Source organism: Heptranchias perlo, chromosome 7 (assembly GCF_035084215.1).
Source record: "Heptranchias perlo isolate sHepPer1 chromosome 7, sHepPer1.hap1, whole genome shotgun sequence".
NCBI classification, from domain to species: Eukaryota; Metazoa; Chordata; class Chondrichthyes; order Hexanchiformes; family Hexanchidae; genus Heptranchias; species Heptranchias perlo.
This window is the reverse complement of record NC_090331.1, coordinates 63929697-63955832: the sequence shown is the minus strand read 5'-3', so window position 1 is coordinate 63955832 and position 26136 is coordinate 63929697. Positions and strand designations below refer to the sequence as shown.

The 26136-nt window shown below is 42.4% G+C and overlaps 1 protein-coding gene across 1 annotated transcript in view; it reads right to left on the bottom strand.

Moving 5' to 3' along the window:
- Positions 1–26136, bottom strand: part of LOC137323335 (SAP domain-containing ribonucleoprotein-like) — a 34549-nt gene extending 8413 nt beyond the window's left edge. The window contains exons 1-8 of the mRNA XM_067986819.1: positions 26089–26136; positions 18136–18235; positions 17987–18057; positions 16613–16659; positions 14911–14965; positions 13613–13686; positions 4912–4928; positions 3203–3228 (exon numbers count right to left, since the gene is read on the bottom strand). Coding sequence (XP_067842920.1) covers positions 3203–3228; positions 4912–4928; positions 13613–13686; positions 14911–14965; positions 16613–16659; positions 17987–18057; positions 18136–18235; positions 26089–26130 — 432 coding nt within the window. The 5' untranslated portion in view covers positions 26131–26136. The remainder of the gene's footprint in view (positions 1–3202; positions 3229–4911; positions 4929–13612; positions 13687–14910; positions 14966–16612; positions 16660–17986; positions 18058–18135; positions 18236–26088) is intronic.

The following is a 26136-nucleotide window of genomic DNA, read 5'->3' as shown; positions in this document are numbered from 1 at the left end:
TATACTACTTCTGCAACATAATTCACAAGCACAAGGTCAGCTTCTATAACACTCAATTATATCTTTTCACCAAACCAATGACAGAAGGCCTGTTGCTGTACTATCCGGCTACTTGTTGGACGTTAAGTCCTGGATGAGTCGAAATTCTTACAGCTCAAACTCAGCAAACTGAAACTATTTGCCTCTGGCACTGACTCCATCAACCTGCTTGCCTGCCAATTCAACGTGAGCCCAATAGTGAATAATCTCAATGATCTCTTCAACTTTGAACTAAGCTTTCTAATCTACATCTAGTGCACTGTCACCATCCAAAGATCACATATTTATTCACTGCTGAAAACCTGATCCATGTCTTCATAATTTTGATCAATGTCTTTAAGGCTCTCCTCTCCAGACTCTCCACCTTCACAAATTCCAGCTAATCCAGTACTCTGCAGACCAAGTCCTTTATCTCAAAGTTTTCCATATCTATAATGTTTATCATTGCCCTGCTTCCTATGCCTCAGCAAAATTGACTTAATGATCCTCGTCCGAGTTTTCAAATCCCTCTATGGCCTCAATCTACCCTATTTGGGAAATCTCTAGCCACATGACCCAGCCCCCACATTCCAATGATCTGACTCCAGACCTGCCATCTCTACCCCAACTTTTGAGGCCAATCTTTCAGACATTATGTTGTTGGCCTCTGAAACTCCTCCAAAATCACTGTGCTTGGCTCCCTCATTACCTCTCTCCTTATATTCTAGAGACTCTTTAAAAAAAAATCCTCCTCTGGCCAGTGTCCTGTCCTCCACCTTTCATAAACTTCAGCTCATCCAACACTCGGCTGCCTGTATCCTATCTTAAACCCCAAGTCATGCTCGCCCATCAAACCTGTCCTTGCTGACTAGTTCCAACATCTCAAATTTAAAATTCTCATCCTTTATTTAAATCTCTTTATGGCCTCACCCCATCCTGTCTCTGTAATCTTCTCCAGACCTACAAACCCCTCCCCCAAACTCTGTTCCTCCAACTCTGCCTTGCCTTGCATTCAGCAGCCTAGGTCCAATTGTCTGCAATTCCCTTCCTAAACCCCACTGCACCCTTCTCCTCCTTTAATATGCTTCTTAAAACCCAAATCTTTGGCTAAACCTTTGGTCACCACTCAAAATCTCCCCTTCTTTGGCTCGTATCATTTTCCTTAAGCCTCTGTGAAGTGCCTTGGTATGTTTTTCTATGTTAAAGGTGCTATATAAATGATAATTGTTGTGGTTTCTGCTGCAAATATTGCAAATTTCCCCTAAAATTAATGTAGGAGATAAACAGCTATAAACCACATTTTCAGTAGAGTCCTTATTATTCTCAGTATTTGTCGAAACTATGATTTCCTATTGGATTCCTTCGAGGTTATATTAAAATTAAAAACTTCTTGAAAGCCTTTATTTCAGGTTTCTTGATCAGGGAAGAAAGGAGAGAAGTGGAAAGAGACAACTGCTCATTTCCTGCAGTCTCCAGGTTTCTTCCTTCAGCCTAAGATACAATATGTATTTTAACCACCTCAGAATGATGAAAGGCCCTGTGGAACAAACTAGGATGTACTGAGCATACTCACCTTCTTATCTTTGGTGAAAACAGAATGTTCAATTTTTGGCCGCATGCAATCAAGAGTGTACTTGGATAAACATCTTCCCCCAGAATATAAAGCTTACACATGATCTACTTCTAAAACTACCACACCACCAATGCCCTGCCTGGATTTGAACCCAAAGCTTTCTGGCCTCAAGTGCAGTGCTCAAATGACTAAACTACCTAAAATCATAGAAAGGTTACAGCACGGAAGGAGGCCATTCGGCCCATCAAGTCAGCACCGGCTCTATGCAAGAGCAATCCAGCTAGTCCCACTCCCCTGCCCTATCCCCGTACCCCTGCAAATTTTTTCCTTTCAAGTACTTATCTAGTTCCCTTTTGAAGGCCATGATCCCCTCAGGTAGTGCATTCCGGATCCTAACCACTTGCTGTGTAAAAAAGTTTTTCCTCATGTCATCTTTGGTTCTTTTGCCAATCATTTTAAATCCATGTCCTCTGGTTCTTGACTCTTCCGCCAATGTTTCTCTATCTACTCTGTCTAGACCCTTCGTGATTTTGAACACCTCAATCAAATCTCCTCGCAACTATTTCTGTTCCAAGGAGAACAACCCCAGCTTCTCCAGTCTATCTACGTAACTAAAGTCCCTCATCCCTGGAATCATTCTAGTAAATGATCTAATCCATGGTAGGTTAACTAGGGAACTATTAAAGGTGGAGTAATCTGGTTACAGCTAAACTTCTTAACCACTGATATCCAATTAGGTTACTATAAATCACATGAACAACAAACATTCAAACATAAAGTAACTGTTAATCGACAATGTAAACTGTTCAATATTACAATGATTTTGTTCAGGTATTACAAATGTTTTTGGCTGTTTTTATTGCGATTGTTTGTTCTGTAAAATAAAATCTGCCATTATTTATAATGAAGCATTGACTATAATCACAGAGATAGTTCAAAAGTCAAGCCGTAAAGATTCCCACAATCAGTAACAAAGCCCATTATGTATTTTAAAATCACTTTGTGAGGCTCTTTGTTTTCAAACTATTCTGGAATACAAGGAATTTCCTTTAAAAGCATTCACACACCTGCTCATGTTTTCTATTAGCAGGAATGAAATACACCACCTGTTCCCTCCATCAAGAGGGCTACACGTGCCACTGAAACAATGTTGATTTAGTATCTGCTAGTCCACTGATGTAAACATGTCACAGAGGAATGAACAACAATCTGAATGGATTATAGGCCTGTCAGCACTTTATACAGGAATCACTTAGCACTTCATCACATAGTCCAGCTATCCAAATTAGATCTTCTATTTAAACTGCTATTGATAAACACCATATTTCGTAACAGCACATTGGTCATGCACTAAAACCCCGTCAACAATATATATTTCCACCGCCAAGACTTTCACCCAACATGAAGAGCTACTAATGAAAAAGTAGTGTTTCAATGTTATTTTAAAAAGAAAAAGCTGCACCAGTCTTTTCTTGAGATTAAGTAACAAAAGTATCCCTGATATTAATATTAATATTTTACCTTGGAATGTCATTCCTGCATACATTAATTTGCAATACTAAATCTGCCGTAATACTCCGAGTGGTCCTATTATGCAAAAAATTCACTCACCATGCTTTTGTTGGATCCTATGTTATCTGAAAATGATGAATGATTTTAAGTTTGTAGATTCAACATTCAATATTACCCTTACCATAAAGAACCTACCTGCAACTAAACTGTTTTTAAAATAAAGCTATATGGCACTTCATTCTTGTTTTAATTGCCATCATACTGAAACTTCTTTCTCCCATCCTCCATCCCCCACTGAAGAAGCTAGTCTGTTATGTTAGTAAATCCAGATGCAGAACGTACTTCCATATACGTTAACGACACAGCTGAAATTTGTACAGCAAATCTTCACAATGCTATTATTTTTACACATTTCTTTCACCCCACTGATCAACTTTATCCACAATATTAAATCAACATTTTCCGATACACTGCAATTCTAATTTCAGAACTGAATATAGGAATGTAAGCTGTACAGGAATAATATTTTAATGAAGTTCGACTAGAATCACAGGACTCTCTGGTATCCATACTTGTAATAAATTATTACATCAATTGACATCGAAACTACAGCACAGAAACAGGCCATTCGGCCCAACATGCTGGCATTTATGCTCCACACGAGCCTCCTTCCTCCCTACTTCATCTAACCCTATTCCATATAAACAGAAGGTATGATATATGTGGATGACATAAAACATCCAACTTTACCTCACACCTTTAAGAACATGTGCATCATTCAAAGCAACTTTGCTATTTAGCAACTGGGCAGAATGGCATTTAATAATAAAAAATGTACATCAATGCATACTCTGTTCTAAAAAAGAGTGAATAGGGTTAATGCATTATGCTGCATAAAGTGAAGTAAAAGAGATCAGAGTGTACTAGCTGACCCTATATTGAATGCAGCACTACATTATGTACCATCAGTACTAAGGCAAATGGAATGTTAGTGAGTATAAGGAAAGCAGAGTACAAGTACAGCATGTTCAGTGGCATTCAACCAGGGGGCCATATCACAGCCCTATCTTGCCCTCATCTGACCTTCAAACATGCTTATTTCTAGCTAAGGTCACTGGATAAAGATCAGGAGCAGGCACCTTGCTCGATCTTTCTCTTATTTAGCACCAGGTCACAGTGGTCAATGGTGGCATTTTCAACGCCACTCCAGCTGAGTACCTAACTCAGCAGAGACCAGCATTCAAACCCAACCCTCCTAATCTAAATGGAACATTACCACACCATGTACTACCTTGACCCATTGAGCTATCAGGTAGCCACAATTACAATAGTAAACTCAAAAAAGCACTTTCGTCAGTCACTGTTAATACCATGTGTGCTGTTCTGGACATGAGATGAAATTCATGAAAGGGTACAAGAACCTTGTAAGAACAACAAAAGAGTATTTGGATCTACTAGCAAACACTAAGGTTTACCATGACCAATGTACATTAGACTCATGCCTTCTAATTTAAGCGCTTTCTTTTTTTCTCAGACTTCATTTGGGTTTAGTCATTTAATCTTGCCATGTGTATTCATTCTGACAACACAAGGTTTAACATATTTAAGCAAAAACAATTTTGGAGTTATTTAGTTTTAAAATGTAGCTAATTTACCCTTCACATTGTATAATATAATCTTTGAAAGCCCTACAAGAAACCTTTACAAGGTTATTAAGAGAAGCCCATGTTGTAGGTGTGGTAGCACATACTGTAGTCCAGTTTATTATAAAAGGCATTTTGTGTATTACAACAGTCTATTTAACCTACCGTGAGGCACACCAAACCTAAGAAAAGAAAAGGATAAATGCTGTTTCAGTGAAACATTTTCAACCTTCCTCACATACAAATGAAAAACTCCAAATATCTTACAGTTTAATATTAGCTACATTTGTGAACTGAAAATTCAATCTCTAAAGTATTTTAAACAGAAAATATCAAAGCATCTAATAGAAGATTCTCTGGGACAAAATATAAAGGTATTGTAAACATAAATATTAAGCATCTGATTCTGCATTTACAAACAAACAGTCATTTAGGTGCATTTATACTGCAAGTTTAATGTTGGTGTAAAGCAATTTATGTGCAAATCTGGAGTCAGGACGTGACCTGATTCTGGAGTGAAGTGCAGTAAGACTCCCTGGAAGAGAGTGTCTTACGCTGCTTTGGCTTGATATTGCATGGAGTATAAATCTTGTGTTATGTCAAACCTGGTTCATTAAGCACTCAAAAAATGTCTCAGGTGTTTTTTAACCTTATCTGGTCTTAATTTCAATGTTAAAAGAGCAGCATTCTCCCCTTTCCACATTTGTGCACCAATGGACTCAATTCTCCTGTATTTCCCCCTCCAACGAGGGACTGGACAAGGATGCCCCTTATCCCCCCTCTTTGCACCAGCTGCACAACCTTGGAAGCAAGTATCAGAGTATGTTCGATGTCCGTGGATCAGAAGTTGGAGGAACTGGAGACAAAAAAAAAATCACTGCATGCTGATGACGTTTTGCTTTATGCAACCCCAATATCTTCAAAAAGATCAAGGCGTTTGGCCCACTCAAGATAAAAGCTCAACTTCTCCGAAATAGAACGAATGCCCCTCATACAGGAATTCTCCAGCACGTCTGTGAAATCTACCCTTTTACGTAGTCAGGATCTGGCTTCAAGTACCACGTGGTAACTGTAATGCCCAAACTCACTTGACCTGTGTTTAAAAAAAACTTCCCCTCCACCATGGCCAGCATACTTGCTAACCGTGGCAAATGGATCAACAAACCTTATCACTCCTGAGAAGGGAAAGCACAATAAAAATCAAGATTCTTCCCACCTCCTCAACATGTTTCAGCTACTACCATTCAAGGTTTCAGTGCAGCTATTCTGGGATCTTGATACACTGTTCGCTGATGATTGCACAGTGTTCAGTTCCATTCGCAAACCCTCTGATACTGAAGCAGTCCGAGCCGCATGCAGCAAGACCTGGACAACATCCAGGCTTGGGCTGATAAGTGGCAAATAACATTTGCGCCAGGCAATGACCATCTCCAAAGTTGGTTAGACTCTCTCCAACAAGAGAGAGTCTAACCAACTCCCCATGACATTCAATGGCATTACCATCGCCGAAACCCCCACAATCAACATCCTGGGAGTCACCATTGACCAGAAACTTAACTGGACCAGCCACATAAATACTGTGGCTACAAGAGCAGGTCAGAGGTTGGGTATTCTGTGGCGAGTGACTCACCTCCTGACTCCCCAAAGCCTTTCCACCATCTACAAGGCACAAGTCAGGAGTGTGATGGAATACTCTCCACTTGCCTGGATGAGTGCAGCTCCAACAACACAAGAAGCTCGACAACATCCAGGACAAAGCACCCCATCCACTCCCTTCACCACCGGCGCACTGTGGCTGCAGTGTGTACCATCCACAGGATGCACTGCAGCAAATTGCCAAGACTTCTGCGACAGCACGTCCCAAACCCGCGACCTCCACCACCTAGAAGACAAGGGCAGCAGGCACATGGGAACACACCATCCCGACTTGGAAATATATCGCCGTTCCTTCATCGTCGCTGGGTCAAAATCCTGGAACTCCCTTCCTAACAGCACTGTGGGAGAACCTTCACCACACGGACTGCAGTGGTTCAAGAAGGCGGCTCATAACCACCTTCTCAAGGGCAATAAGGAATGGGCAATAAATGCTGGCCATGCCAGCGATGCCCACATCCCATGAACGAATAAAAAAAAAACACATGTTGCCAGGTTTCTGTAGGCAGAAGCTATGAATATTTCTCGGATACCTACAGCTCCCCAAGCATGAGAGTTCTCAGCCTTCCAAATCTCAGGCACTACTACTATGCAGCCCAACTCCAGTGGATAATGGAATCTGACCATCTTTGGCTGTTCTCAGAAAACCACTGCCTCCCAGGTACTCCCACTGTACAGCCAGCCCTTCCTAGGTCTGCATAAAAGGCTGACAGCAGCCCAAAGACACCTAATAATAAAGGCAAGGCTAACCACCTTGAAGGAGATTTGCAGTTGCCTGGAAATCTGAACTTGCCCCCTACTGAGCCTTTCTGCAATTAGGAAGACCACAGAGAACATGACTGGCCTTATATTCCCTGATCATCCAAGCCTATGCATGTTAAGCCTATCCACTATGGAGCAATTCTACCCTGCAATATGCAGCTAGTGCAAATGTCACTACTAGCTGCAGTCAATGCATTCTCTCACTGTGGTGGAGCACGACACATCCCACTACATGGGTGAAACATCTGTGGGACATATGGCAGTCAGAGAGGGCAATATATGGACTATGTCTGGAACTCGGAAAATTTCAGGTAGTCTGGAACCCATTCCTGGAAACTCACATGACCCAGACGCCATTCCACACAGATCCAGACCAATCGCCCCCCACAAAGAACATCAAAGACACAAACTAATGACCCCTTTCTAATGCCCCAATGTTAAAGAGCCTACCACATTAGACTCTTGATACCCCCTGAACTAGCCAAATCCCAGGGATTGTCATCAACTGTGTATTATCCAAGCATGTGGAGAACATACCAACTACCACAATGTGCCAAAACATCCCTCTGTAAGTACCAATGTATACCTATGTAAGAATCTCGTGATGAACTGCACAGTAATTTTATACAATATATATTAGTTAAAAACAAAATTCAAAATAAAACCATTTTCAGGCATTATTTTAAATAGTGAGAAAGAGTTCAGCATGTGTGTATCCAGGAGAATTAAATAAACTTAACTGTACATTATATATGAAAGTTTTCCTATAACCTGGACTTCTCTTTTTTTTTTAAAAAAAGGCTAGGTGATGCAGTGGATTTGCACAGTAACCCCTTTGTCTAGCTGGAACTACAGTTCAAATCCAGTGAAGATTGACGGCATGAACATCTTGGCCCCGCTATTACCAGGGAGGCGGGTTGGCAGCGGGGGGGGGGTCAACTGGACGCGTGGGTAACCCGCCCAGCAAAATCGGTGGGTTCCCCATACGATCGCAAGTAAATTGAAGCCACTTACTTTGGCTTTCGGGTTTCCTGCTGGAAATCTGCGCAGTGGGCGGACTGCGCACTCGCATCACAGGCTGTCAGCTGGAGGAGCCCTATTTAAAGGGGCAGTCGTCCAATGCTGCTCCTGCAGCAAACAGCCAAAATTACAGCATGGAGCAGCCCAGGGGAAAGGCTGCTCCCAGGTTTAATGATGCCTCACTCCAGGTCTTACTGGATGGGGTGAGGAGGAGGAGGAGGAGAGAGATCTTCTACCTGGCAGACGAGAGGAAGTGGCCTGCCTCTGCCACCAAGAAGGCCTGGCTCGAGGTGGCAGAGGAGGTCAGCAGCACCAGCAACATATCCGCACCTGGATACAGTGCAGGAAGTGCTTCAATGACCTAACTAGGTCAGCCAAAGTGAGCGCACTTACTCATTCTCCTACACTCCATCTTCCACATCACTGCCCCCACCCCACAACTCCTTCTGCACTACCAACACTACTTTATCACATCACTCCTCACACCCACTCAAACCTCATCCTCAACTTACCTGCACTTCCTCACCTCCCCAGTACTCATCCCATCACTACCACTCAACCAAATCCTCATACAATCTCATGGCTCTGTCACATACTCATCCTCTGATGCATCTCTTGCACGGTCACCCTCATCCAACCTGCCACTACCTCTGCTGCAGCCACAGGGGATTCATCACATATGAGTAGTAGGAAGTGTAAGGCAAAGGTTTTGTGAGCACAAAGGTGATGCACAAGGGTGTTTGATGGTTTGTCATGTTTTTTATTTATATTTGATTTTGGTTCAACTGACATTAAATATTATATTGTCACCACTACTGCCACGTCTTGGCCATTCTTGACTAGCTTGTGTAATAAGTCCCTTTCATAAGGTTCTCCATGAACACCCACACTTGATGCCACCCACTGGGTCACCCTACAGTGGGTGTACATGTAGTTGCACGACTATTTTGTGTGTGTGCCTGTGGCGCTGCACCGGGTTGCGGAGCTCCACGTTGCGGAGGTGGACGGCATGCCTGGCGAGGCTGGTGATGTTGCTCGTCCTCGGATGAATTGATGAATGCAGCCATGGCGCCCCCCCACCCCATCCTGATGGTGTGAGTTTGAGGGGGTCCGCAAAGTAGGTAAATGTGTTTGCACAGCAGAGTTTACGGTATGAATTAATAATTTTGAGTGTAAAGAAAAAAGGTGTTGCAGCCAAAACTTTGTCTGAAGTGACAGAGTGCCCTACTGCAATAAATGAGGTTTTCTCCCCAACTGTCAAAAAATCCTCTGCATCTCCCACTGGCTGCTGACTGAAACACGTCTGCTCCAACAGGGAGTGTTTCCCACAGCACGGGAAACATGCTGAGGATCCATGAAAAATCCTACCAAAATCTCCTGTCACTGAGGTCGGTCAAGTACCTCAAAACTAGGTAAGTATTTAAATTGTCATCCCGCTGGCTTTAATTGCCGGTGGGAGTCCCGCATGCGGGAGCTGCGCGCGCACCCGAACGCGTCACTGGGGAACCCAGAAGTGGGCGAGTTAGAGCCGGGCTCCGGACCCGCTCTGGGATTCTCCGATTTTACAAGCCCCCCCACTCCCAATGCACCCGCTTGGTCTTCCTAAAATCGACCCCTTTGTCTCTGCTGGCTTTGTTTTAAGTGCAATTAGTGGCACATTCTCAATCTGCTTCCTTGTGGCTGCCTAACCACAGTACAAAACAGGATGTAATTTAGTACTTAATACCAAATTGCCTTTCTCGATGATGCCATAAGGATGGCTGATGTAGGAAATGTCACACTGGCATCTCCGTAAGAGATGCCCTTCTGTAGTTGATGTAAAGGCAGAAAGCTTTATCCGAGTGTTTTTGTGTACAAAGTGAAAAAATATTCTTTCGCTTATTTCTGAAGTCCTTCCCTTTGGTTAGCATAAAAAAATATAAAAGTAATTTTTTTCTCTCAGCCATACACCATTCAATGGCCAAGAGGTGAGATGTCCCATTTCCAGTAACTTCCAGTACGGCTTCTGAGCTGCTCATTTTAAAAAAAATGATTTTTTATGTTCTTAGAACGGTCAACAGTAGCAAAGCCTCATTTATTGTCCATCCCTAGTTCTCCCGAGAAGGTGGGGGTGTGACTTTCTCCCGGAACCACACCCATGATACTGTTAGGTAAGGAAGTTCTGTCTTTTGACCCAGTGCTGATGAAATAATGGCAGTATTTGTCCAAGTCAGGATGGTGTGTGACTTGGATGTAGAACACCAGGATGAGTTGCCTGCAGAGATTCTCTACCCACTAGAGTACCACCTTCTTTGGTGGCCTAATCAAGATAAGGAACTCATTTTAGGAAGGTCAAATGTATAATTTTGTGTTTCTACTCTTTGGCAGAACAACATGCTGCATCACCACACATTCTTGAACTGATAATTCTAACTGTAAGCATGATTCTTGGAAATGTGATTTATGTAATGCAATTTAGTAAATGGAGGAAAGATGCTAGTACTGAACCTACAATATTTATTCCATTTAAGTGATCAGAGTAGTCCCAATCTAATGAAATAGTTTCCAAAAGGCAGTGCAGTAAACGAGGACACCTGATTCTCTGCTCCTGGCTTGCTACAAATTACCTCATTATTGGCAGATAAAGGAACACTCCGTACCATAAGGAGTGAGTACATGCCTATGGGAGTGGTCTGAGACAGTAATCCTGTAAAAAATATTTAAAGACCCAAGAACGTAATGTCTACATCCTCTGAGATTTGGCAGGTGGGGGAAGACGACACCGCCGTTGTTTTCACCATGACTGTACTGTCAATATTACTCTGTAGCTGATCAATTGCAGTTACTTTGAGTGGGCAAAAAAGACTAGTTTTTTTTATTTACCAGCCGCAACCAAAAACAAAGCCTTCTGCTTGACACAAATGAACAAACCACTTGAACAGATAGTCACCATTTTATCATCATTGTCTAAATATTTGGGGGGCGGGGGGGTGGGTGGTGAGGGATGTCAGCATTGGTAAATGGAAAACTTCCCATTTTAGACCATAAGAGATAGGAGCAGGAGTAGGCCATTCGGCCCCTCGAGCCTGCTCCGCCATTCAATGAGATCATGGCTGATCTGATTTTTATCTCAACTCCCTTTCCCGCCCTTTCCCCATATCCTTTGACTCCCTTGCTGATCAAAAATTTGTCTAACTCAGCCTTGAATGTATTCAATGACTCAGCCTCTACAGCTTTTTGGGGTAAAGAATTCCAAAGATTCACGACCCTCTGGGAGAAGAAATTCCTCCTCATTTCCGTCTTAAACGGGCGACCCCTTATTCTGAGACTATGCCCCCTAGTTTTAGATTCCCCCATGACAGGTAACATCCTCTCAGCATCTACCCTATCGAGTCCCTTCAGAATCTTGTATGTTTCAATAAGATCTCCTCTCATTCTTCTAAACTCCAATGAGTATAGACCCAACCTGTTCAATATTTCCTCATAAGACAACCCTTCCATACCCGGAATCAACCGAGTGAACCTTCTCTGAACTGCCTCCAATGCAAGTATGTCCTTCCTTAAACAAGGGCACCAGAAATGTACGCAGTACTCCAGGTGTGGTCTCACCAGCACCCTGTACAGTTGTAGCATGACTTCCCTGCTTTTATACTCCATCCCCCTAGAAATAAAGGCCAATAATCCGTTTGCCTTCCGGATTACCTGCTGCACCTATATGTTGACTTTTTGTGTTTCATGTATGAGGACACACAGATCCCTCTGTACCGCAGCATTTTGTAGTATTTCTCCATTCAAGTAATATTTTGCTTTTTTATTTTTCCTCCCAAAGTGGATGACTTCACATTTTCCCACATTATATTCCATCTGCCAAATTTTTGCCCATTCGCTTAACCTGTCAATATCCCTTTGCAGACACTTTGTGTCCTCATCACAACTTGCTTTTCCACCTATCTTTGTATCAGCAGCAAATTTGGCCACAAGACACTCTGTTCCTTCATCCAAGTCATTGATATATATTGTAAATAGTTGAGGTCCCAGCACTGATTCCTGTGGCACCCCACTAGTTACAGATTGCCATTTTGAAAATGACCCTTTTATCCCGACTCTTTGTTTTCTGTTAGTTAGCCAATCCTCTCTCCGTGCCAGTATGTTACCCCCAACACCATAAGCTCTTATCTTCTGCAGTAATCTTTTATGTGGCACTTTATCGAATGCCTTTTGGAAATCCAAATATACTGCATCCACTTTATTCACCCTGCCCGTTACTTCCTCAAAGAACTCCAATAAATTCGTCAGACACTATTTCCCCTTCATAAAACCATGTTGACTCTCCTTGATTGTATTATGAGTCGCCAAATGTCCTGCTACTACTTCCTTAATAATGGATTCTAGCATTTTCCCAATGACAGATGTTAGGCTAACTGGTCTATAGTTACCTGCTTTCTGTCTCACTCCCTTCTTAAATAGAGGTGTTACGTTTGCGGTTTTCCAATCCGCTGGGACCTCAGGTTCCCAATGTCAGTATCAAGCACCCCTTGTTCATCTGAAGAGTAAGTTATTGCGCCCCAAAAATGTACCTTAGCTCCAACTTCAAAAAATACTAGCTATTGAACATATGCATTATTTCCATTCTTCACACTAGTCATCCTTGTAGCTTGTCTGGGGCACTTTTATGCGTTGAATCTAGTTCTAATCAGAAAGTGGTCGAGGCTGCCCAAGGATTGCCCAAGGATATGTCATATACAGCCTACAGAGAAAGGAGACCGTTACAACTCATTAATCTAAATCGGATTCAAACCCTGGTGCCAGAGGATGGAAAGACACCAAAATGGAACGGCTATAAGAACATATGAAATAGGAGCAGGATTAGGCCATACTGCCCCTCAAGCCTGCTCCACCATTCAACAAGATCATGGCTGAACTTCGACCTCAACTCTACTTTCTCGCCCGATCCCCATATCCCTTGATTCCCCTAGCATCCAAAAATCTATCTTAGCCTTGAATATACTCAATGACTCAGCATCCACAGCCCTCTGTGGTACAGAATTCCAAAGATTCACATCCCTTTGAGTGAAGAAATTCCTCCTCATCACAGTCCTAAATGACTGATCCCATATCCTGCGACTACACCCCCTAGTTCTAGACTCGCCAGCCAGAGGAAACAACCTCTCAGCTTCTAGTTAATGTAAACAAGTCTTGCTATACAAGAAAAAAGACTCAAATATTCTTCTCAAAAGAACACTTTTCATTGATCAAATGCCTAATGCACAATATCTCACACTACAGTTACACTTGTATAAGAAATCAAAAAAGTATAAGAAATCAAAATGCATTCACGTATATTACATATGGCAGTGAAAAGGAAGTAAGTAACCATACTAAGCTCTAATTTTGGTCTGCCCACGTATGAAATAATGGTTACTGAATATGATTATTTAAAAAATATACTTACTGAGCAACGCTAGTTCTTTTCTTGAAATCTTCACATACAATTTTGCCAAATCTCATAGTTCTCCATTTCAGTCTCTATTATTTGAATAGTAAATTAAGTTTAATGACAAAAAGTGATGAGTTGAAGTAAAACGTAGGTGTAGATAAAGCTGTAGTTACATTCTTTGGGCTTTGTTAAATCCCATTTTGAAGATTTAAAACATTGGATAGCACAGTAGAAGGCTACAAACAAGACCAGATATACTCAAGAATCTGTCTACCATTTAAAAATACACTGCAACACTGTTAGGCTTTGGACGTTATCTGCAACACTCCTACACGCAAAGGGCGGTAGAAGTTTGGAACTCTCTTCCGCAAACGGCAGTTGATGCTAGCTCAATTGTTAATTTTAAATCTGAGATTGATCGAATTTTGTTAACCAAAGGTATTAAGGGATATGGGGCTAAGGTGAGTAAATGGAGTTAGGTCACAGATCAGCCATGGTCTCATTGAATGGCGGAACAGGCTCAAGGGGCTAAATGGCCTACTCCTGTTCCTATCTTCCTAAGACACTTTGCAGGACAAAATGCAAATAAATCATAGTGTTACTAGTTGCATTCGATGTATAAAGTTTGTACCAACACCCTAGAAAAAATGTGGTTCTAATTCAAATCTATTCACATGAGCATCTGCTGCAGTGCACACTTTTTGCATTGATCAACATGGCAGAATCTGGGCAAAGTTTTCAGAGTGTGCAAAAACTGCCTAGTATGGCAACATCCCATGACTGGGTTACCAGAATTTACCATTGTCAGCATATGGAAAGCTTAATGGCACCTAAATGAGGATTTGGATGATCTCAAACTGCAACCTTTAACTTGCTGCTCAGGATTTTGTTTTATGTAATGCATACATATATTTAATCCTCACTCACAGGTAAGTTTATCTTTGTGCTAGATGATTTACTCAATAAGGTAGTACTGCCAGCTTTAAATAATTGTCAATGTGATAGAAGGAAAGTTCCCATACTGTATGAAATACACAGCTATACCACACCCTCAGTATAATATCTAATGGGTCAGATGATACCAGAGCAGTAATTGGGAAATGGGCTTTTAGTTCATCATAAAAATCATTTATTTAATGTCAAATTCTGAACTTCCTTAGCAGGTTTCAAAACTTCAAATTATTTACAAAAATGACTGGAAATGTCTAATTTTAGTTGCATGTCTTGTAAATAAGGCAGATATCAGTAAACATTTCTCTCCAGCATGCTAGCGATTTTACTTATACAGTTCTCAGATAATGCAATCCACTAACCTCTGTATTAGTCATTGACCCAATCCTTGTTGTGACTGTTTTTATAGTACCGTGTCTGAAATAAAAAAGAGGCATTAACACATAAAAATTATACTATACTACCATACAAATACTGAAGCCACACTCCCTGTGTCTGGATTTCAATATTAAGAGAAATTAGCCTGACATAGTCAAAATATAATACCTAAAACAACAATTTTAACACTACTAAAGCAATGGCCAGTTAGGATCCCAAGAGATTGTTTTCACCATAGGCATTCAGTCCCATCAGCATCCCTTTCTTCTTAAAAGACGTGCTTACAATGTATCTCTACTCTCTCTAATTGTGATGATTTAATTTCTTCTTTTCAGATATCAGTGTTTGAACGCAGTTCAAGTTAATACACTCAGCTTTCTCACCTTCAATGTCATTCCTTTCAGTGTCTCCCTTTTTACAGTGCACCACCAATCAGACACTAATTCCTTTGAATTACTTCTTAATAATTAGGAAAAACATGTTAAAATCTTCTAGCTTTTCTGCTGCAACCTTTGCTCAACATTATTCCTGCTTTATATCATACAAATGGTAATTCCACAATGTTCAGCAGGTGGCGAGTAACATTGGTACCACTTAAGTGCCAGGTAATGACCATCTTGAACAAGAGAAAGCCCAGCCACCTCTCCTTGACCTTCAGTGACACCACCATTGCCAAGTCTCCCACCAACAACATTGTGGAAGTGACCAGTGACCAGAAGCTGCACTGGATCAGCCATATCAACACCATGGCTACAAGAACAGGGTAGAGGCTGGATACTCTGATAAAAGTGGCTCAGCTTCTGTCCCCTCAAAGCTTATCCACTCTCTACAAGGCTCAAGTTAGGAGTACGATGCAATATTCATCATTGACGTGGATCGGTACAGCTGCAACACTCAAGAAACTTGGTATCATCCAGACAGAGCAGTTTGTTTGATGCCCTTGCCACTGGACTCAATATACATCCCTCCACCACGGATGTACTTTGGCTGCAGTATGTATGATCTGCAGGATGGACTGCAGCAATTCACCAAGGTTACTTCGATAGCACCTCCCTTCTCTGTGACCTCTACCACCAACAAGAACAAGAGCAGCAATCTTGTGGGAATACCATCACCTTCACGTTTCCCTCCAAGTCATGTATATCCTGATTTGGGCTCCTTTATTGTTGCTGAGTCAGAATTCTGGATTCCCGACCTAACACCACTGTAGCAGCACCATCACCACAAGGACTTCAGGGGTTCAAGTGGAAGGGCATCTATCACCTTCTCAGGGCAACTAGATTTGGTTAATCATGTCACATATAGCCCAAAAACAAAACACCTTCTCTATGAAAACTAGGCAAAAGTACATTTAGTATCTCCACCATTCCCCCACACTTCACAAAAAGCTTGCACTTTTCAACTCTTAGCAGAGCTACCCCTAACTTAACTATCCTCTTATGACTAACATGCCTTTAGAAAGCCTTTATAATTGCCCTTAATATGTTTTTGTTAAATTTCTCTCCATTTAATCCTTTTTATCTCACTATAATCATGAAAATTTTCTTTTTGCTACAACTTTCAATTCAAGCGAAAGAAATGGTGCATCAGTTTTTCAGCAGCTAATGAAGGCCATTATTCAAAGTACCTTAAATCCCTCTATGGAAAGATCTGTAGAGATTATGACAAACTAAGCATGATACTCACTCTTTTTGTTCTGATTTTACAATTTCCTTTTCATTTGGATCTTCTTCCTTTTCATCAACAAAACTTTTATGTTACTATATTTTATATATTTATTTAAAATCTGCATAGTGGTTACTGAAATTTTCCTGAATTAAGGCAATGAGAATTGGCATTTAAAACAAAAATATGGTTTACACAGGTATCGTGTTCTTGCAGTAAAAATTGGTGTCTCTTCTAACACTGATTGTCAGGATCTATTGACCATTAACTAGAAGCAAAGACCCCGAACAGATTGATTAAGCAACTCTGAAGTGTAACTCTATGAATAGCCGATAGTTAGTTTTCACTTTGTTCAATACGTTTTTTTTTTAAAGTATTTTTTTCCCATTTTCCTTAGTTGGGACTCGATGATTCATTATCTAGTGGGAAATCTGCTTCTAGGCGAACATGAAATTGGCCACAGGAGTGCACTAGGCGATCCAGGTAATCAGCTGGCCTCTGTCTAGCACTTCCCCACACCAGCGTTGCTCAGATTAGTAGCTCTGCAATGATGTGGGAAACTACAGGAGCAAACCTGCATCCCACCAAGCTGTGGCATTGCATATGGGGGCTCCAATACACTAAGAATTTAGTTTACTAAATATTACAAATATATAGCATCTATCTATGGAGTCAGCTGCCCATAAGACATCTTGAAATGACAACTAGGCCTCCCACCCCAAAAAAAAGAAACAAAATGTGAGACTACAAGCATATTCAAGCCAGATCAAATAGTTATTATACAGTATAACCACTAATCTACACAGCTCTTGTGATACATGCCTCCATGTGAATTTTAAAGGCTCTCTTCTCTTCCTTCGTTCCACAAAAAGAATCTTTTCCCATCCAAAGGGTTTACAAAATTCCCTTGGACATTTGTTAGCTGCAAAAGGATTCCAATTGGAATTGATTTTAAATTCATGAAGAATTTACAACAATCAGGTAGGGAATAACTAAAGTTTTCCCAGTAATAATTTATTCTATATGAGATTCATTCTTTGGTGATAGTACATATCTTCTGTAGTTCTCCACCATGACCCCTCCCCCACACTGTGTACATTTTACTCTGCAATGACAGTAGTAATTGTGTAATTAATGTTGTTACTAATTTTTTTTTTGAATTGTTAGAGATTTTGTAATTATTTTTGAGTTTAGTGGAGTAGAAGGAATGCCACAGTGTGTACATGGAGTAGCACTTGCAGCGTATGCCGTTTTCTTGTGTAATAGAAAAGTCAGACTGGTAGGATCCCTGTGACGTTACATGAGTGAAATAAAATTCTTGGTTAGCTCATTTGCATTTACAAAAAAGTGTTAAAAAGGACAGGATCTGTACTATCTTAGCTTAAGTATTTGGACCTCTGGGGCTTCAACAGAAAAGTCTTCTTCAGTAACAACTTCAATATTGGTCTCTTCTTCTTCCTCTTCTCCTATTACAAAAATATTGTTCAGTTCATGATAGAAAATTTACACAGAACAGCTGGCAGTTGAAGTACATTTATATTTACCATGCTCTTGAAAGTACTCTTGCAGTTTTTGGATAAGTTCATGATTGCTTCCCTTTGAGTTCATACCACGTACTGACAATTCCTGCTTCAGTTCTACAAACTAAAGAAGAAAGATATTGTCAATAGGCTTTTTATAGATCTGTACACATCCATTAACATAATTAAAAATCTAACATTTCTAATGCTACCTTCATTAAAATGTAGTATTTTTCTCTGCATTTTCAATACCCAGTTACACCATTCCCAAGAGTGAATTAGTTCTAGTGCAATAACTAATTTGCTCCCAATTTCTTATTTTTAAACCCTTTTTCAGTGCGAACAATGACTTTGGAAACATTCAAATTCATCTCAGAAGAGTCCTTTCTAATGAAAACATGCCCAATTTCCTTAATCTTTCTTCAGAATTTAGGTTTCTGAGATCTCGTGCAGGGATTTAGCAAATAAAAGGAGTGAGGGGTCCTTCACTTCCAACACGAATAGATACAGAAGTATGCACAATGTTGGAATGTCGAACATTTCCAATTTTCAGGAATATTCTTTTCTCAAATTTAGGGCAATATTGTTCACAATCGATTCACTAGCATTGCAATTCTGCCAATAATTTGCATAATTTAAAATATTGCACTTCATTTATAAAAATAATAATGCAGACAAGAACTAATAATTTCAGATAATTGCTTGAAGAGAAATGGTGCCTGTTTTTCTAAGTTCCTCCCACTGTTAATTATTGCTATCTTTATAATCCTCCTCCATGGAAGTTTGAACTGGTTGGCCACACTAAAATGGATCTGTTGAAGCGCTATAGGGCAAGAAGTTCCTTGCAGTATGCCTGCTCAGGTTCAGTCAATAACATTAGTTTGTTTGCATACTTTTTTTTTGGGGGGGGGGGGGGGGGTGGAAAAGAGGGTCAGGGGGACAGTTAGTGTTTTGGTCACAGATAAGCATTTGTTTAGCTAAAACTTAATATGCCCAGGAGGGGGGAAAAGCCTATAATGAATTAGTTGTTTTTTTACATTTAGAGGCACAACAGCAGGTACAGCTAGAGATACAGCTCCCACCACATACACCATCCCCACTTATCCTGGACAGCCGCCTATATCAGACAAATGGTGCTGACCATTTGCCATTACCATAGGCGTCAATTACAAAGGCGCCACTTAAACTGTATTAAGTGCGCCGACTATTTCGGACGGTTCAAGCAGCCGTGCGCACCTTGTTAAAGTGCAACTTCTTTACAATTCCGGTTATTCTCTATTTCCCGTCACAAAGTCCAGTCTACAAACAGATTTAAATTCAATTCATCCTCTATTCACTTTCAATCTGCAACTGTAACAGAAGGGAATAAAGTCCCATTCACAGCATCCTGTAACAGAACACATTCCAGCTCAGTTTTAAAATTTAACGCATTACAAACTTTTCTGTATTGATAACAAATCTTGAGTAAGTATACGAACAGACTCACAAAAGTGTGAAAGTCTAAACCTTCCAGGCTTCAAGCGTAGACATTGGCATGTGTAATTCCCTTCATAGCTGCCTTGGAAGAAAAATAGGTCTCACACTGTCCTTGTAATTGGACACTGAGAACGACAAGTCAAGGTTACTGTCTCTCCATTTAGGGCACACCCGATAGGGTAGATACAGAGACAAAGTTGACCAAGTTCAATGTACCTTTTACCAGAAAATGCACCCATGCTGCAATGGCAGAAGTGTCAGCAGATAGCACAGTCTCCGTTGTTAAATGGTTCTACATCTTTGGAATTAACGTGCAATTTTTAACTAGTTATGGATTTCTTGTTGTCCTGCGCCACGTTGCCCGCCACCTCCAGGATCTCGGCTGTCAGGTTACCACGACCACCGGGTTTGCGGTCAAATTGCGTTGACACCAACACACCCCAGTAAGCGGTGGGGACTGTAATTGTAACAGGAACAGAAATCAATGTGATTGGGGATACTCAAAGGCTCAGCTAGTAGGCACAAAGCCTCACGTGGAACAAGGCCATACAAACCAGAATATTCCCAAGTCTGCATGCCACTGCAGCACCGCAAGAGATGGCTGAGCAGTTAAAGGGGCAGGAGCGCCCTGAAGATTACTTGCCTTGTAGGCTTGTAAGAGGCCTTGTAGACGAAACACAGAAAGTTAACATGCAGGTACAGCAAGTAATTAGGAAGCCAAATGGTATGTTGGCCTTTATTGCAAGGGGGTTGGAGTACAAGAGTAAGGAAGTCTTGCTGCAGTTGTACAGGACTCTACTGAGACCACCTGGAATACTGTGTACAGTTTTGGTCTCATTACCTAAGGAAGGATATATTTGCCTTAGAGGCAGTGCAATGAAGGTTCACTAGATTGATTCCTGGGATGAGAGGGTTGTCCTATGAGGAGAGATTGAGTAGAATGGGCCTATACTCTCTGGAATTTAGAAGAATGAGAGGTGATCTTATTGAAACATTCTAAGAGAGCTTGACAGGGTAGATGCTGAGAGGCTGTTTCCCCTGACTGGAGAGTCTAGGCCTAGGGAGCATAGTCTCAGGAAAAGGGATCGGCCATTTGGGACTGAGATGAGGAGAAATTTCTTCATTCAGAACATTGTGAATCTTTGGAATTCTCCACAGGGCTGTGAATGCTCAGTCATTGAGTATATTCAAGACGGAGATCGATAGATTTTTGGACTCTAAGGGAAGCAAGGGGTATGGGAAAGTGGAGTTGAGGCCGAAGATCAGCCATGATTTTACTGAATGGTGGAGCAGGTTCAAGGGGCCGTAATGCCTACTCCAGGTCCTATTTCTTATGTTCTTATGTAGACTGAGATCTATAAAGCAAGGCATGGGGCTGGAATGGAGACAGTAGGCCACTATGAGGGTCTCTCCCCATATTAGGGGAACCCAAAGCCCTGATCGCAACCTTCCCTATGGCAGCCCCAGGAAGCGGTGATAAGTGAGGCAAATAGGAGGGTTATCCGCCAGGGACCCAGCCATCCCCCACCTCGGCATTTGCATATGGCGGGCAAAGAAGGCGCAGCCAACCCTAAGAGGGTTGTCCTGAGGAGAGATTGAGTAGAATGGGCCTATATACTCTGGAGTTTAGAAGAATGAGAGGTGATCTCATTGAAACGTTATGGGGCCGTATGGCCTATTCCTGCTCCTATTTCTTATGTTCAATGGCTGTCACACTGGGAGCAGGAAATCCCAGTCAAGATAGTGATGTCGTGCTAGGTCTCACCGCCCACATTTTCTATAATTCTCTACCACTATACCACCTGATTTTGGGCGGGATCGCGGAGGAGGATCAAGGCCATTATTTCTATGTATTCTTCAACCTCTTCATTGGCTGCAATATTCCTTATAAGAGATCTACAAAGTAGCCCATTAAGATAGAATGCTGCTCAAGCAGACCAAAGTTAACTACTGTTTTTTCCTTCAGAGGCTGCAAGCCAGAAAACAACTGTAAGGATTGCGTAAGAACAAGACTTTGCAGTCACCACTACATGTGGCAACATTGACGATCACTCAAGAAAACCATCATTCACCCTCTCCCTTGCACTCGGCAGCCCAGGTACCCATTCGAGGAGATAACATAGACAAGGAATTAAAATGTGGAGAGATACAGAACACAAGAGAATGTAGATGTAGAAGTAGAGCCTGATATAGTTGACTGGAGGTGTAAAACATGTCAGCCCCTAACTACAGAGAATGCATATATAACAAAAGGGTAACATATTAGCATGGATAGAGGGTTGGTTAACGGACAGAAACAGAGAGTAGGGATAAACGGGCCATTTTCAGGTTGGCAGGCTATAACTAGTGGGGTGCCGCAAGGATCGGTGCTTGGGTCTCAGCTATTTACAATCTATATTAATGACTTAGATGAAGGGAATGAATGTAATGTATCCAAGTTTGCTGACGATTCAAAGCTAGGTGGGAAAATAATCTGTGAGGAGGACACAAAGAATCTGCAAAGGGATATAGACATGTTAGGTGAGTGGGCAAGAAGGTGGCAGATGGAGTATAATGTGGGGAAATGTAAGGTTATTCACTTTGGTTGGAAGAATAGAAAAACAGAATATTTTTTAAATGGTGAGAAACGAGAGACTTGGGTGCCCTCGTACAAGAAACACAAAGTTAGCATGCAGGTACAGCAAGCAATTAGGAAAGCAAATGGCATATTTGCCTTTATTGCAAGAGAGTTGGAGTACAAGAGTAAGGAAGTCATACCACAATTATACAGGGCTTTGGTAAGGCCTCACTTGGAGTATTCCATGCAGTTTTGGTCTCCTTATCTAAGGAAGGATATACTTGTCTTAGAGGCGGTGCAATGAAGGTTCACTAGATTAATTCCTGGGATGAGAGGGTTGTCCTTTGAGGAGAGATTGAGTAGAATGAGCCTATACTCGCAGGAGTTTAGAAGAATGAGAGGTAATCTCTGTGAAACATATAAGATTATGAGGGGCTGAGATAGATAGATATTTGGACTCTAGGGGAATCAAGGGATTTGAGGATCGGGCAGGAAAGTGAGTTGAGGTCGAAGATCAGCCATATGATATGATTGAATGGCACAGCAGGCTCGAGGGGCCGTGTGGCCTACCCCTGCTCCTATTTCTTATGTTCTTATTAGAGGCATTGCCATGAAGACAAGGATGGGAACAGAGTATCACTCATATAGAGGTTCTGCATGGCTTCTCCCAAGATGTGTAACGCATGAATGGAATAACGGTGGAGACCACTGCCCTGCTATGTGACAACATCTGAGAGGATTTCACCTTATTACAGTACCGCCTGGAGAAAGTGGCAGCTGCAGGGACATTTGCAAACCTTGTGCAGCTTAATGAGAGTTTCACGTGAGTCAGTCATCTCAATGTGGAGGGACTGAATGAAGGACTGCTGGTCTTGGGGACCTTTTGGGCAGGTCAAAGTCAACTGGATTGCAAAGTATACAAGGCAACATCTCAGATGGGTGGGTACAAGAGGATATTCAGTTCACTCTCTTGGTGATTTAAGGATCTTTCTGATTTTGTGAGGTCCACTCTCTTGCTGATGGTTGGTAACGAGAATCATGTTCCCAGTACGAATGGAGCAGCTGGTGTGCATGTCTCAAAGGCTGTTTCCCCTCTCGGCAGTAGCACAGAGGAGCATCCATTAGCACCAGCAGCAGTCTTCATCTTTTCAGGGAATCAGGGCGAAAACTCTCCAGTGGCTGGAGTCATACCTAGCACAAACAAAGATGGTAGTGGTTGTTGGAGGCCAATCATCTCGGCCCCAGAACATTGCTGCAGGAGTTCCTCAGCGTAGTGTCCTTAGCCCAAACATCTTCAGCTGTTTCATCAATGACTTTCCCTCCATCATAAGGTCAGAAATGGGGATGTCCGCTGATGATTGCACAGTGTTCAGTTCCATTTGCAACCCCTCAGATAATGAAGCAGTCCGTGCCCGCGTGCAGCATGACCTGGACAACATCCAGGCTTGGGCTGATAGGTGGCAAGTTACATTCACGCCAGACAAATGCCAGGCAATGACCATCTCCAATAAGAGAGAGTCTAACCACCTCCCCTTGATATTCAACGACATTGCCATTGCCGAATTCCCCACCATCAACATCCTGGGGGTCACCATTGACCAGAAACTTAACTGGACCAGCCACATAAATACTGTGGCTACAAGAGCAGGTCAGAGGCTGGGTATTCTGCGGTGAGTGACTCACCTCCTCACTCCCCAAAGCCTTTCCACAATCTACAAGGCACAAGTCAGGATGTGATGTAATACTCTCCGCTTGCCTGGATGAGTGCAGCTCCAACAACACTCAAGAAGCTCGACACCATCCGGGGCAAAGCAGCCCGCTTGATTGGTACCCCATCCATCACCCTGATCATTCACTCCCTTCACCACCAGCGCACCATAGCTGCAGTGTGTACCTTCTATAGGATGCACTGCAGCAACTCGCCAAGGCTTCTTCAACAGCACCTCCCAAACCCGCGACCTCTACCACCTAGAAGGACAAGGGCAGCAGGCACATGGAAACACCTGCACATTCCCCTCCAAGTCAGACACCATCCCGGCTTGGAAATATATTGCCGTTCCTTCATCGTCGCTGGGTCAAAATCCCGGAACTCCCTTCCTAACAGCACTGTGGGAGAACCTTTAGCACACGGACTGCAGCGATTCAAGGCGGCGACTCACCACCACCTTCTCAAGAGCAGTTAGGCATGGGCAATAAATGCTGGCCTTGCCAGCGATGCCCACATCCCATGAACAAATAAAAAAAAGACCAGGACGCCAAAAAGCCCATGGCAAAGAGTCACCATACCCCATGCCTATCCGAGGATTTGACAGCTCCTGAGAGTAGGGCCACCTCTATCCCTCGAAACTCGAAATATTTTGAAGCAGCTGTCTACATCTCAGAATCCAAGCCCTTAGGTTGTACATAGAAAAGTGTTACAATAAGGAGCTAAAAACCTTGCGTGGCCACAAGGAGTGTACACAGTGCCAAAACCAAGTATTGTTTTGATAAATAGTTGCAATAATTCTTTGGAATATTGATGTAAGAACTGTTAGGTGTTTGTTTCTCTTGTATGACAATGAGAAATAGATAATATGCTGATGTTGAGGCTCTGAATTAGGATGTGATTCCGAGCTGTGAGGTGCAAGGATTTTACATAAACCAGAGAGGTAGATGAGAGGAAGAAGATCTTTGATGGGCTGAGACTTTCAAATAATAGTGCTCTACTCATCTGTGAAGATGTGCTGAGTCTGTCTCTTAGCTGTCTAGCAGCAGTTGCCACTGCATTCGCAAAATTGCGATGGTGCTAGGCGCATACTGCAAAGCAACTGCAGACTTATCCAGGCACCAAAACCTTCCCTGATCATGCCAATGGGTTTCTCAATTCTTATCCTTGCCTTCATGTATGCATCATTGTAGCGCTTCTCTGCAGCACTGATGGCCGTATGAAGAGGTATCACGAGCCATCGGTGTAGTGGGTATACTTCGTCACTCAACAGCCATCCTGCCACTTGCTCCTGTTGTTGCAATAGAGCTTAAACACTGGACTGATGACTTCCAAAAGCAACACAAGAGCTGGCAGCATGTCATGAAATCATAGACTCTTACAGCCCAGGAGGCCGCCATCTGGCCCATGCCGGCTCTTTGCAGTCCATATAAGTATGGGTGTTTACATTCAGGGCATGCACTGCCACATGGGTGCAATCGATAACCCACACAACTCTGGGGATTGCATCAATTCTGAAAAATGTAATAGTTCTCTCAGTCATGTGTCTGGGAACACTACTGAATTGATATGTCCAGGCAAAGAGGGCATTGATGTCTTGCCTTAAAAAAAGGAACGTACAACAAATTGATTGATTGATCTGCCGCACATTCTCAAGGGCGGATGAGAAAGCAGAAGTAACGAGTAACGTTATTCCATCCTAACTCCCATCGTTTGCATGTGGCACTGCTTCAGCCCGCCCTAAACTCCATGGAATTTATGCCTGGGCGCTTCTACAGCGGAACCCGGAGCACACTGGCCCCGTCAGAAATTCCTGGTCCGACAGAGGCGTAATTGCACCCGCCCCGACCCCAGGAATGTTGGGGTCTGCATTTTTAAAGTAAAAGTTTAAGAGAAACTAGTTTGGACCTTTTAAAAATGCCCATTTAAAACACCAGAATGTGGAAGCTTACTCCTGAAATGCACATTTCCCCATGTTATTGTGACAATGAAATACCTTGTGACCCTCCCTCCCTCGCACCATGTCCCACACCCTGCACCTGGGTCACGCCCCATGGAACAAGCTGCTGCACTCGGCCCCTCCATCAACTTCGCCGCGCCACTAAACGTCGGGAGTGTACCGAGGTAGTTATGAGCGGAGCTCACTGCATAAACAGTTCGACCCATGTGCCGTGCCGACCCCCGCCCCCGCCATCGCCATATTCTTGAAGGTCGAGGCCAATTTAACTCAAATATTCACCTTCAACCTCGTCACATCCAACCGCTCCCCATTTGCCGCCATTTTATC